Source organism: Doryrhamphus excisus, linkage group LG3 (genome assembly GCF_037039965.1).
Source record: "Doryrhamphus excisus strain RoL-2023G ecotype Guam linkage group LG3, RoL_Dexc_Guam_v1.1, whole genome shotgun sequence".
In the NCBI taxonomy this organism is placed as follows: Eukaryota; Metazoa; Chordata; class Actinopteri; order Syngnathiformes; family Syngnathidae; genus Doryrhamphus; species Doryrhamphus excisus.
Window position 1 is genome coordinate 20,142,892 of NC_136359.1, and position 13,700 is coordinate 20,156,591.

Consider the following 13,700-nt stretch of genomic DNA (forward strand, 5'->3'; position numbering starts at 1 on the left):
ATATTTAAATGTGTTCAGTTTTGTCATAGACATTTTAATTGACCCCTGGATGAGGGGTTATTGAAATAAACTTATTATTATTTGCACTTGTCAACATTAGTGATATAGGTGGTTGCTCCTTTTTAAATGTTTGTAGCTATACGGGTAACTGTCACCTGATACTGTCACTTTATACTATTGTTGGTCCTATGTACTTTTTTGTCAGACCGAAAATCCAAAGATGTAGGGCGTTTTGATATTCTTTAATTTGGACGATATTCTAAGAAGTTAACAGAAAACAGCCTGCTGTATCTTGTGTGATAGGTGACAAACAAATAATTACTAGTATCAACAATTCAACTCTTAATTGTAGTTTTAGAATGTGTAGCAGTTCAACTAAACATACCCCTGTATTATGTTGTTTACCATAGATGCACTTGAATAAATAATTTACAAGGTGTCATTGAAGGCACCGCCGTCAGACAGCTGCTACTGGGTTCGCGCATGCCCAATGGCAACATGAGTGACAACAGGGAACCCGAGCGATAAAAGGTGAGGAGGACACAAGTTAATAAATGAGCTCCTGCTGATTACAGACTTTTGACGGTTGTAACGCGGTTCTATAGCTTGTGTGTATGTGGTCGACAAGCAGCTGAGCGATTTTAAAAGATTAAATACACTCCTCGGTGGTTCGTGATTGTTGACATCCTGTCGCACGTGGTAACTTTTTGTAACAACTTTGTACGAGCGCCGTCGACGTTGTGGTAAAAAAAAAACAATGCTTGTTCCATGCGAAGACACTACCAGCGTCCATTAAAATGGGATCCCCCACCATCAGAGGAGGCTTTGTGATTAGTACGTGTATCTCACTCGGTGGTGATTGACCGAGCTTCCAGGACCTGCTTGGATACTTGCTCAAGGTTCCTCATGGAGTCTGTTGGGAGGTTTGAGTTCAGCAGGAAAGACCTGATTGGTCACGGTGCCTTTGCAGTTGTGTTCAAAGGACGACATAAGGAGGTAATTTGTACATCAGTGACATTAACATGTGTGTGTTTGATGCATTGCATCTAAAATGTTGTATCTTTGTCAAGAAACATGAGTGGGAAGTGGCTGTCAAGTGTATCAACAAGAAAAATCTGTCCAAATCCCATTCTCTACTTGGAAAAGAAATAAAGATACTAAAGGTAAGAACTGTAGTCTCTTTGGAAGCAGTGTATGCATTCCAGCATAGTTAATGCATGACAGCATATCATAGCAATCCTCAAATGATGTGCAAGTACTACCCCCATGACTGGTGTGTCAAATCAAAGGATGTGGGTGTGTCCCTTTTGATTTTTATTTTGTAAAAAAAAAAAAAAGCTCTATATACTGAACACCACTGTCAATATTGGGATGGCATCAGAACCATCTGTTTGGGGACATGGCTTAAAATGACTGCATCGTTGCTGTTTGTGTCCATGATCTCACTAGTAATCTTGTAGAAACTGCACCTGAATGTGTATATGGTTGATTGGGTTCATATCCATAAAACAAATGATTCACAATTGGTTTTTAAACTTTTTAAATTAAACTTTTTTTTACATCTCTCCAGGAACTCAAACACAAGAATATAGTCAGACTATTGGACTGTCAGGTGGGTATTTTATTTTTTATTTTCATTATATATTTTGTTTTTCAGCTCAATACCTCTTTGAATACTTTGCAAAGCCATAGTAAAGTGCGGGGTACACCCTGGGTACACCCTATGGACAATTTGGAGTCACCAATTAACCTAGCATGTTTTTGGAATGTGGGAGGAAAATGTGGGAGGAAACCAGAGTACCCAGACAAAACCCACACATGCACGGTCAATATATAGATATGGGTATGTATTTTATTATGTTTGGGCCTCTTTCAAACATCTAACAGCAGACATTGTACAGGTTACCTTCCACACACACAAAAGTTCATCCTTCAAAGCTGGGACATAGGACATAAATCATTTGCCCACCTGTGAGTTTGTGTGAATGAATGGCTTTACACTTTCCTAGACAACCAGAATTGTGCGAGCGAACCTCTCTTTTGTGACAGGTGGCATGGTGTAGCTAGTTAAACAATGGCTTATAAAGTATCAGCTCACACCAGATGCACACTGACATGCCTTGAGATTATACAATGAGACTCTAGGTCAAGAGACTTTTCTGGACAGTGCTCACCTGTTGTTAACCTCTTTTACATGGACAATATATACTGTGTGTGTGTATGTATATGTGGTGTATATATCTGGTGATGGTGTGTGTGTGTGTATATATATATATATATACAGTATATATATATCTGTCAAAAAGGACACCTTATACTTGGCACCCTTGTAGTACTCCATCTTGTGACTTCACCTCATGTGTGACTTTTCCTGTGTTGGATTTCACGCACCTGTTAGTTCAAAATTGTGTTATTTCAGGCCCTGTTTGTGATATTGTTGGCCTCTTTTTTGATGTCAGAATGAAATCAACAATTAGATATTTATAGTGTTTCCCACAGAGCTGCAATCCATCTGTGGCTTTGCTTGGGTAGGATTAGATGATCATCTAATTGTATCCAAAACACGATTCGGAGATTAAAAAAAAAGCGTCCAATTGTAATGTTTAGTGTTCAGTGCCAAATCTGTGAAAAAAATCTATCTGTGGCGGTCCAAATGTGTTTGTGGCGAGCTGTCACAAATAACTAAATGTATGGGAAACACTGATTTATCATTCTAAAAATGGATTTTGTGCATTTGTCTTACATATGTAACTCTTTATTTGTTTTTGTCCCCAGGAAATAGGAGGATGTGTGTATCTAGTAATGGAGGTACAGTATGTTACCACTTGCAAGAATGTACTTTTACATATTTTGCAAGAATATGTTGTTCCTGATGACTTGTCTTATCTTGACAGTACTGCAATGGAGGTGACCTGGCTGAGTATCTTCACTGTAAGTATCTTAATATAGCTTGTATCACCACTTGGTCATTCTCAGTACATGACACAAGATTGGTTGTGTTGTGGAAGGAGTTTGGAGCAGCTTGCTCCAACGCCAGCAGGTCATTGTGGCTTTTAAGAGGCTTTGCTGTTTTCCGTGGTTTGAGGGTTGCAGATTAAATGTTCCCACAAGTTCTTAAGCAAATTATCACTAATATCCCTGACCAAGATTAAAGTTAACCATAAGAATTGGCTTGTAATGTAATGTTTATTAGAAACCATAAAAAGACTGGGTGTAATTATTCTTGCCTTTGACCTGAAAGTACTGCAGTATGTGATTGCACCACAGATCAACATTTCTTACTAAAAAAGTTCCCCGACTCGGGTTTCAAACAAGTATGATGATGCTGCTGCTGAGTTTTTCATTGACTAAATCTAGGCCGTCAGTGTCGTTGTTCAAATGCTGAGGTAAAGTGCTGGTGTCATTCTGTCGCTGTCTCTTATTTTGTAGACTTGACTGTTTTGTGTCCCTGCCAGGAGCCACAGCCAGCTATTTGCAGCACGCCACAGAAGCACATTGGCTCACAGAGCACCCACATGACCTCACCCATCTGTCACACACTTATCCTTGTCCTCTAATGGAAAAACACAGCAGCCTTTGCAATAATATCCAAATGAGGAGCCATTGTAAACAAAAGTCTCTTCCACAAAGTACAGTCCTGATGTGTTACGGCATCAATAGATTGGGTAAATGTAGAGTAGCTGTTAAACATCTCGGTCCTGAACTTAGTCTAGGTTCATGATCCATTCCAGCATGTTTACTAGCATCCCAGGAAATTCATTCAAAAAATGTTTTTCCCTCAGCTAAGGGGACGTTAAGTGAGGACACAATCCGAGTGTTCTTCCAGCAGATTGCTCAGGCCATGAAGGTTCTGCAAAGCAAAGGCATTCTTCACAGAGACCTGAAACCCCAGAACATTTTGCTGTGCCACCCGATGGGAAGGAGGTCTAGTTCCATCAACACCTGCGTTAAGATAGGTAAAGGCTTCACTCAGCAAATTTATATAGGCGGACGCACTTCTGTCCTCTCAAAAACATGGGATGAAACATGAAACACAGCACATGCACACGCAGAGTGCAATGCACTGATAATCCCTCAAATTCTCTCACCTCCTGCAGCTGACTTCGGCTTTGCACGTCATCTTCAGACAAACACGATGGCAGCAACATTGTGTGGCTCTCCTATGTACATGGTGAGTTTGAAGGTCTCTTCATGTTACCTGTGCTATAGTGTTGTAATGACACTCAGCTTCTAAATTGTCTGGGCACAGGCTCCTGAGGTCATCATGTCCCAGAATTATGATGCCAAAGCTGATCTGTGGAGCATAGGTACCATTATCTACCAGTGTCTCACTGGAAAGGCCCCATTTCATGTGAGTAATCTAAAAACATGCACGTCAGCATGTACAAACATGTTAACGTCACTCTCCTACGTAGTACATTTATTTGAAAAAGTGTTTGCAAAGGTCTCTCATTACATAAGCCCTTGTGAATCTGCTTTTAGAGGTGCTAGGTTCCTAGAAGTGCTGTTCTCCTTATTGTCAACGCAAAACCGAACATGATGCATGTTTTTCGAAGCATAGAAACACGAGCTATGACTGAGCAGCTGGCTGACACCCTCCCTGGTCTCTGCTATGTGGAAAATATTGAATGATCATTCGGAAAGATCCTTGTTTACAGGGTGGGGTGGGGGGTGAACAAGTGGCCGTGAGCCATTTCTCAGAACCTTGAGTAAATACTGTTACACAACCCTGCTTATTACTTTGGCTGCTCGGATGAAATGCTTTCTAGATTGCCTCCACTTTTATTTATGGGTTGATTTTGAAGCACATTTCACTACCATGTATTGTCAGTTGGGGAAGTAACATTCTGTAATTAAGGAGGTCATTCTTCTAGAGCAGGGGTGGGCAAATATTTTGACATGTGGGCCGCATTAAGTTAACAAAATTGTCCGGGGGGCCAGAACATATATTAAACACACATACACTATTTTATGCTTATAATTTTTCTTGAATTATTTGTGTAAATTTATCTGTAAAAGTGTTATACTATCAGCTGTATGTTCTCATGTCCCCTTTGTCAGGAGGACTTTAAACGTCGGACCACATCAAACTATGTAATTTAATTTTACAGTTTTGTTGTTATAATAAGTAAATAAGACATACAACTTGGAAGTCATGTTGCCAGTTTGCATGTTAAAAGAAATACTTCAACGCTTGGTGGGCCGCATGTGGCCCCCGGGCCATAGTTTGCCAACTCCTGTTCTAAAGGCTTGACAATGGAGATTTTAGTTTTGGCAGATCAAAGGATTAGCAAATTCTTCTTGTTTAAATGCAATGTAGTTTTTTTGTCTAACAGTCTTAACCATTCACAGAGACTTAAAATTGAACTGTAAATTAAAATATTAAATTATGCAGTTTTGCATACAACCAGGATTTGGAGTGTTTATGAATAATACCTTTCTCTTTTAAATGTAATTTTGTATAGGCGAACACACCGCAGGAGCTCCGCCTCTTCTATGAATGTAACAGGACCCTCGTACCAAGGTTGGTGCACCTTTGCACAAGCTATCTACTGTACATGCACACATGCACTTTTAGCAATAAGATGAAATACTGTGGTTTCGGTGTTTTCAATAGGACTGCATGCAGATGGGGCAGGGGGATGAGATGACGTCGTCTAATTTGCAAAATTGGCCATTGCGCGCGTGCGTGTAATTTTTACGAGCCCTGCAGGAGAGACAAAAAGTGAGCAAAACCGGGAACAGCACATCAAATGTTTTTAAACACCGAAACAAACTTTCCTCTGTCGCAAGCAAGACGGAGCCGCCTGCCCACAGCAGGACCCGCTGCTTATTGAGAAGAGCAAGACAAGACACTTTCCTCTTAGTCTCCAAAAGTGTCCAATTAGACCAGAAAAGTCCCTAGATTTGTCAGTAGTTGCTTTTTATTTTAAACACAATCTAGAGTCCGAATACTCACTAAATATGGCAAAAAATTGCTAATTTGCCAACACTGATTCCTCCTGCTACGTATTCCCTGGCAGACTATTCCCAGGTGTGTCAAAAAGTACAGTTACGATGCCATCTACTGTACAGACTTAGAACAACAAGCTACATTTATCGACATTCCCATTATAATGTCTTTATAAACAAAGGCGAGCAGATAGTGTCTGCTATATCTGTTGACCAAAGGTACTTTAAAACTACTACTGCTTCTGTCTTAAATTGGAATTGTGCGTTTTTTGACATCTTGCACAAGGTCATTTTATGTGGCTTTCGGGCTTGCTTATCCACTGCTGTGATAAAGCCAGTGATAAGGGCATGTTTGTGCATGAGAAGGCATAGTTTGTTGTTTCCTTTAGGGGGTTAGGGGGAGGGGGATCTATATATAACTTGCTCTGAGCAGCCATCTCCTTGTCTGCACTGCTATGATTTTCCACGTGACCCACAAAGTTCCACCGAGACATAAACACACGGCTTGCTAGTCACTGATCTTAATGCCCAGTTGTTTTGTTCTGAAGCTGTAGAGTAGATAGAAATTGGAATACTGTATTTTACAGCTCACTTGGGTGTTCAGAAACAGATTTGGCCTAAATATGTTGTCTTTGATCGCGTGCTGTGAACACACTGCAGCATAGAATGACAAATGAGTCAAAGCTTTGATGCTTTTGCACACATTACTACATTCAGAATAAACACAATAGTGGTTTTGTGTGTTTCAACATCTATCGATGGGCCAATAATCAGTTCATGTTTTCTCTCATATACAATTAGTGGTGTTTTGTAATGTAAATCAAAAAAATGTATTTCTTCAGCATCCCAAAGGAAACTTCTAGTAACCTAAGGCAGCTACTGTTGGGACTTCTTCAGAGAAACCACAAGGATCGGATCAGCTTTGGTAAATTTGCCTCTTTCATTTTAAAAATCACAATCTTTTATAATTCTGGTATTCAATTTTCTGGAGATGCAATAATTGAAAACCAAATCTTTGCTGTCTGTGGGCTTGTTCATGCTGCAATTATGATTGTGGATTTGCATTTTCAGATGAGTTTTTCCACCATTCTTTCTTGGAGACAGGCTCAGCCGCAAGGAAGTGTATGTAGTTGCTCTAGTTTGGTTTAATGCAAATTTGGATGCTGTATTCCCCATCCTAAGACACACATTTACTTGTTTTTGGACAGGCTCTCCAGCTCCACTATGCTTCTATCCCAGTTTTGACACAGCCAGTTCCTCTGGCAGCTCCTCTACATCCCATTCAGCCTCTCCTCAAGTGGGTAGTCCGCTCTTTCTTGACAAAGATCTACTTTCCAAAATGGCCTTGAAAAATAAAATTTATTCTACTGAATTAAACAAATTTTCAGCTTTCAAATGGAGAGAGGCATCACAACCTTCAGACCAGGTTGACAAATTCTCCTGTGCAGAACACAGTTGGCTTCCATTTGAAAGAAATTGCCAATCAAAACGGCAGGAACAATTCATCTTACACAGAAGACTATGTAATGGTTCATCCTGAGTCACCCTGTAAGATCTTACACTCACCTTTTCATGCAGTAACTAACTAATCAATTGTAAAACAAATTGCCTTTATGTATTAATTGTTTGCGTCCATGCTTTACAGGTGAGTATACATGTGAGGAAGAAGTCGGGTCACCCATTGAGAGTTGCCTGCTGTACAGTGGGTGAGTTGGACATTTGAAGTTGCTGTATTCTTGTCACTATTTTAATATTAGCTCCAGAGACAATCCCGTTTTAATAGGCAGGTGACTTTTATAATTACCAATGTGTATTCAAATTGATAATAAAAAGAAAAACAATAATCTTATGACCTTGTTTCTTTGGCTCTCTTCGTTTTTTTACGGACGGTACTCACATTAAGTACATTCACATTAAACACATTCTATCCAACTTTTGCTGTGTTTCTCCCCCTCTTAGTGAGCAATATTCTTTTTATCATTGAATATATGCTTAGAAATGATGTTCTTATTCTCTCATCAGATGCTCATTGATTGCTGAGAGAGGTCTTGGAGCTATGGGTAGAACACCTCCATCCTCTCCCTTGCTGCAGGGTCGTTCCAAGCCTGCTGGGTAAGTGTAATCAACCTTCATCTCCATTCTGATGGGTTGAAGTCAGAAAGTAGAGTATAGCAATTTCGGTAATACACAAAAAGCAGGCCATGGCAAAGCTTATTATTTCTATTTCTACCCAATAGCTATAACAAACCAAATAAGTCACGTTTGATTTTGTTAATATATATATATATATATTTGCTTTCTGTTCTTTTGGCACTGTTACCATTGATGTATTACATTTTAAAATCATATTTTGGAATTCTATTGTTTTTATAAAAGTAACTCAAAAAGTGAAGTAGTGTAACTGTACAATTTAGAGACAGTAATATTGCATGTTGTATCGTTGACTAGAATTATACCATAGAAGTACTGTAGACTGAGACAACGGTTGCACCGATACTTGAATTTTGCACAGGCCTGGCAAGGTTGCCTGGCAACCTTATCAATACAGCTCGCATACTGATCCAATCAAGACGGAGTAACACCCCTGCATGGGCGGGACTCAAGGATAGCATTTCAGAGTACACACTTCCTAGTCTCAGGACTTTCTGCTTCTTGCTTGAAGAGCGCAGGTCCAGCGTCCTGTACTTTGTGACATCTTCCAGACAATTTTACCACTAAAAGATGAAAATACAGAAAAGTGTGTATGCCTCATGTCTTCTCATTCGACTCTCTGTTGGTTTACATGCACAAAAACAACAAATTATTGCATGAATTCAGTTTAAACTAGTTTTTGAATTGGATCATGTTTGACTGTTTAAGGATCGAATTACCACATGTAGACTCTGCAATTGGAAACCAGGGCTCTCTATCATCTATATACCTTGCATATGCACAAAAACTTGTGTACGCAAAGTATGTGATTTGTGAAAGCATAACCTGGCAGTAGAATGCGTGCACCGGTATTGCACATTTGTAGATAAAAAGGCAACAATCATATGTCAGAAGTAAACATGCAATGGAAGCCAATAAAGGTTTATCCATCATTGCATGAAAACATCACGCTGATACTGAATTAAAAGCGTTTGAGGAAAGTGTTGTTATTTTACATGTCACTGATCATTTGTCATTCATCATAAACACAAAATGAACACAAATGGAAAAACACAACTTGGGGCTTGAATATTTCATCATATTTCTGTCTTGCCCTTTCATCCATGTAGCAAGTCTGCTTTGCGTGATGGCAGCCATTCAGAGCCTATTCCCGTCCCAACTCAGATCCAAAACTACCAGCGTCTGGAGCAGAACCTCCAACCTACAGGATCAAATGGCTCCACTGGGTAGGTAGAACCACTCCGCTGTGTAATTTCACCAGAAATTGATCCTCCCCACCACTACTACTACTTCTCTCTGTGTTTGTTCCACATATTGTCCAGGGTTCGGCTGTGTTATGCTGGCTACAGCGAAAGTTCCTCACCACGTGAAAGACATGCATCTCCTGATTCATGCTGTGCCCTCTACTCCTCAAGGCCAACTAGTAGAGGATCCCAGACACAGCAGTATTCTCCCCTTGGTAGGCATTTCCATACTCTTGACATGATCCTTTCATCATGCCTAGGCTCTTTTCATTCTGTTTTGTTGATTTTCTATTATAATTCAAACAAAATGCCACAATTATTTGCTACTGGTTCATCCCTATAATGTTCTGCAATATAGTGGGAACTACACCAAAAACATCAGAGCAGACCCTACCCCTCAGTACAAGAACTGGATGCCCCACAGAGTCACCTGATAAGAGGGAAGGTCTCTGCCATAAGGTCAGACTCTTCATTCATTATATCACATATTACTCCCATCAGGGAAATGAAATGTATTTATATTAATATATAATGATAACCATAGCAGAATTAAATAGCTTAAAGGCCCAAAATGACATTGTGTACATTATACAGTACAGTATTCTCTCATTTATTGCAGATCATTAGTTTCCAGACCTGACCTGGCATAGAAAACATTTTCATGACCTTCTAAATATGTTTTTTGTAATAATTTTTAGAGGCCTGTATACATGAAATAACAATCAGTAGTCACCTTTACACTCCCATTATGCAGGGACATGAGACAACCTAAGGGGACCTATTCTGCTTTTTCCACTCCACCTTCCACATTCCACCTATAAAAGTAGTTCGAATGTTGTATTTTCCTGTTAAACGATGGCAAAGTTTCAGATAATGAGGTTTGCGCATTTAGAAGTGAGCCCTGAAAGAAGTTCTGGATGGCTCAAAATGCTCAATTTGAAAAGGCGTGGTAAAACTGCACCTTTGTTATGTCACAGAGAGGTGGACTTCCGTATATGGTTCATATTAGGAAGCACTTTGGGTGTGTGACCAATCACAGAGTGGGCATGCCCAGAGGCGGTTTTGGCAGGAAGCACAAATCAAGGGACGTACAGCAGGAATAGGTGCAGATTCTGCAAAATGTAAAAAATTTTCTGTGCGGGTTATTGTGTGTAGCTGCTCATAGGAGACCACAACTCAATTCTAAAATTTGCATAATACGTCTCCTATCGAGCTGAGTAGTTAGCCTCCAATCAATTTATTTATTCTAAACTTTAGTAAGGGTTTGAAACAAAGTAGAGAAGAAGGACAAAGAAATAAGCCAAAGACGTGCCACTTTCACAGGGGGGGAAGGACACCTTTTAGGGGGAGTTGTTCTATGTTGCCTATGTTTCCTTGTCTTAACTTTTGTTCTTCACAAACAGGGAAATTCATGCAGGACAATGTCAGACCTACATAGTCCTCGCCTGACTGCTGCTACCCACACCAACTACAGCAGAAAACCCACCAACAGAAAGGGGCCATTTAAAAGGTCAGAACAAGTTGTTATTGTGCCATTAGTAAGAACAGGTAAAAGATAAGCCAATTATTAAATGTTAAATGCTCTGAATGGTCAGATCACAGAGCATCAGCAGACTGTCGGACATGCTGCTGAAAGCTGCATTTGGAGCTCAACTTCTTGAACAGAGAAGTAATGAGAGCATCTACTGTGAAAGCAGCATGGACATTGCAGGTACATTAAAACAATATTTTATCTTTATAGGCACAGACAGCCATTTGATTATCTAAACAGTAACATGTAATAGAACCCTGTCACATAAACCCTACTTCTTTCAAACCCACAGCTCCGCCTAGTGGCTGTCATACAGGTCCTCCTCTGTCAGCTAGCCCACCAACTCCTGTTTTCACCATGGGTTCCCCAGCCAGCGGAACCACTCCTGATATTATGCTACCAAGGATGCTAACAGGTATTTTGGGATGACTTTAACTGGCTTATAGGGGGTTGTGCTGATGTTTATGCCCAAAAAAGAAAACAATCACATTTTGACATAGATATTTTTGACGACCACAATGTGAGATGCACCACTGCCATACAGTATTAGGTGATGATAATATGTACTTGTTTTATTTATTATTAAACTTCAAATATTTGCTCCTGATTCATTTACATTTGCTAAATTTTCCAAGTGCCCCTAAGCTGTTTTCTGTCTGGAGCTCAGTTGTGTGTGTGTGTTTTTTTTAATGCAGGTTCACCCAGCTATGTTACATCACAATGGCTATTAAATAATTGTCATCAAAGAAGTCGTCCAACCAGTGACACTGAATCTATGGATGCTACTCCACACAGTCTGTTCTTTTATCCTCCTGAGCTTCCAGAAGATACACTAATGGAGGTACGAAGTATGGTGCAGACTTCCATATCAACATGATATTTGACAACGTTGAGTATTCACTGTGATTCATGTATTTTAATTTTTTTCACAGCAGGCCCATACAGATGCCCTGAGTGACCTTCAGTTCACATTGGCTTTTGTGCACTGTATCATGGAACTGGCTTCTTCAAAAGACGCGACGGCGCTGGATCCTGTCAGCTGCCTCGAAGTTTCTTTTCTAGAACACAGTTTGGTGACAGATCAGATCAGCCTCTTAAGTCGAGAATGGAGGTCTGTACTACAGTGTGATTTGTAAGATTTCCCCAGCACTCTAGACTTCTGACAAATCTTTGAGAATTCCTTGTGGTTTTTTTTTCTTCCAGCTACGCAGAACAGTTAGTGTTGTACATGAAGGCAGTGGAGTGTTTGTCGACAGCTCTGCACGGATCTAAAGAACATATCCAGAAAGGTCGACTACTTCCTTCATCAGCAGTCAAAGAAGGTAGTTGATTGTTGATAGTGTAAACTTCTCAAAAAGGAAATATATGATTTATAATTTAAGCATTTATTTATTTGTATCCTGGTGAGAATATTAGACAAAGGGTCAGTATAACAATATTGATGTTTGTGTGTATTCTATCTCTCATGAATGCAGTGATTAAGAAGCTGAATGAGTTGTACAAGGGCTGTGTTACATGCTGTCGCTCCCTCAGCAATCGGTTACAGAGTTTCCTGTTGGACAAGCAAAAGCTTATGGATCGCTTCAATGGACTCACAGCAGAGAAGCTCATCTATTGCCACTCTGTGCAGATGGTAGGCTCCACCGTCGGTCTCAAATGGTATGTTACTCGCTCCACATCCCTTATCTCAACCTTATGTGTTTTCTACTTGCATTCAGGTACAGTCTGCAGCTTTAGATGAGATGTTCCACTGCGGTACAGGAATAGTGCAGCGCTACCATAAAGCTCTCTTGCTGTTGGAGGGTCTGTCTCGATTCGTCACAGATCAAAAAGATATTCACAGGATAGAAAAATGTATGTGAAAACACTGTGGGCTTCACAAGATTTTCGCTTCCATCAAAATATGAATGTTAAATTCTCCATCTCTGTTTTCCCAGGCAAGCAATGTATTGAACGTCGCCTCTCTGCTCTGCAAATCTAACAGTCCAAGAGTCGTGCTTCTGCCTTCAGAGAAAATGTGTTGTCATTCCTCATTGACTTCCTTGCAATGATATAGAATGTGAAGGTAGAGCCTCCAAGACTGTTGATATACACTAGCACTTTTATATTCCTCAAGGGAATAAACACTTGAGCGCCTACTCCGAGCACATAGTCCAGTAAACGGTTGAAAATTCTTATATGCACAAAGAAGACTGGACTTCCTCGGGCATGATCTTGAAGTGAGATTTTTGTTATGACTGTTTGATGTTTTGATCTATATTTGTTTTCATTACCAAAGTTCATTGTGTTGTTTGTTAATGTTTGGCACATAGAATCGCCCAAAACATAAGATGTACTTGAAACAAAGGTTAGTATTTGTGATGTTTACTGAACTGTTAAGTGACAAATTGAGTAAAAAGATACAGAATGAAATGACCAAAGACTATACAGTATATGTGCCTTCTGTTTGTGGGTCTTCACTGCAAACTCAAATTGGGTTCACACGTAATTATGTATGATTATATTTCGGAGACTTAATTTCATGCAAATGTTACTTTTGTGACTCAACTGATTTTTTGATACTTTTTTTCCGATACTTTTGTGACTCAACTGCATTATATTTAGTGCATGGCACATGTTTTGTTTGTGTGTGTGTGAGTGTACATTGCTTAAGAAAATGTACACTGCTTTCATTCACTTGAATTTGAAGGTTGTATGCATTGTATGTGAAGATATTTTGCTAGAAACATTGACATGTAATTTTATTTCTTGCTGTCTTTCATTTGCATTTTCTACCGATTTTATGATGGTCAGTGTTGCGAAAGCATGTTGTTGAAGCATAG

The 13,700-nt window shown here is 39.7% G+C and overlaps 1 protein-coding gene across 1 annotated transcript; it reads left to right on the forward strand.

The window, feature by feature from the left end:
* The first annotated feature begins 486 nt into the window (after nucleotides 1-486).
* Nucleotides 487-13,588, forward strand: ulk1a (unc-51 like autophagy activating kinase 1a). Its single transcript, XM_058071593.2, has 27 exons — nucleotides 487-996; nucleotides 1,071-1,163; nucleotides 1,571-1,612; nucleotides 2,776-2,808; nucleotides 2,895-2,931; nucleotides 3,783-3,956; nucleotides 4,098-4,171; nucleotides 4,250-4,351; nucleotides 5,466-5,524; nucleotides 6,795-6,877; nucleotides 7,024-7,074; nucleotides 7,161-7,249; nucleotides 7,341-7,500; nucleotides 7,598-7,658; nucleotides 7,975-8,064; nucleotides 9,213-9,329; nucleotides 9,426-9,562; nucleotides 9,706-9,806; nucleotides 10,751-10,857; nucleotides 10,943-11,058; nucleotides 11,171-11,293; nucleotides 11,574-11,719; nucleotides 11,811-11,989; nucleotides 12,082-12,200; nucleotides 12,354-12,511; nucleotides 12,597-12,732; nucleotides 12,816-13,588. Exons 1-27 carry the CDS (start codon nucleotides 907-909, stop codon nucleotides 12,857-12,859), a joined length of 2,721 nt encoding a protein of 906 aa, XP_057927576.2. The 5' UTR covers nucleotides 487-906; the 3' UTR covers nucleotides 12,860-13,588.
* The last annotated feature ends 112 nt before the right edge of the window (nucleotides 13,589-13,700 follow it).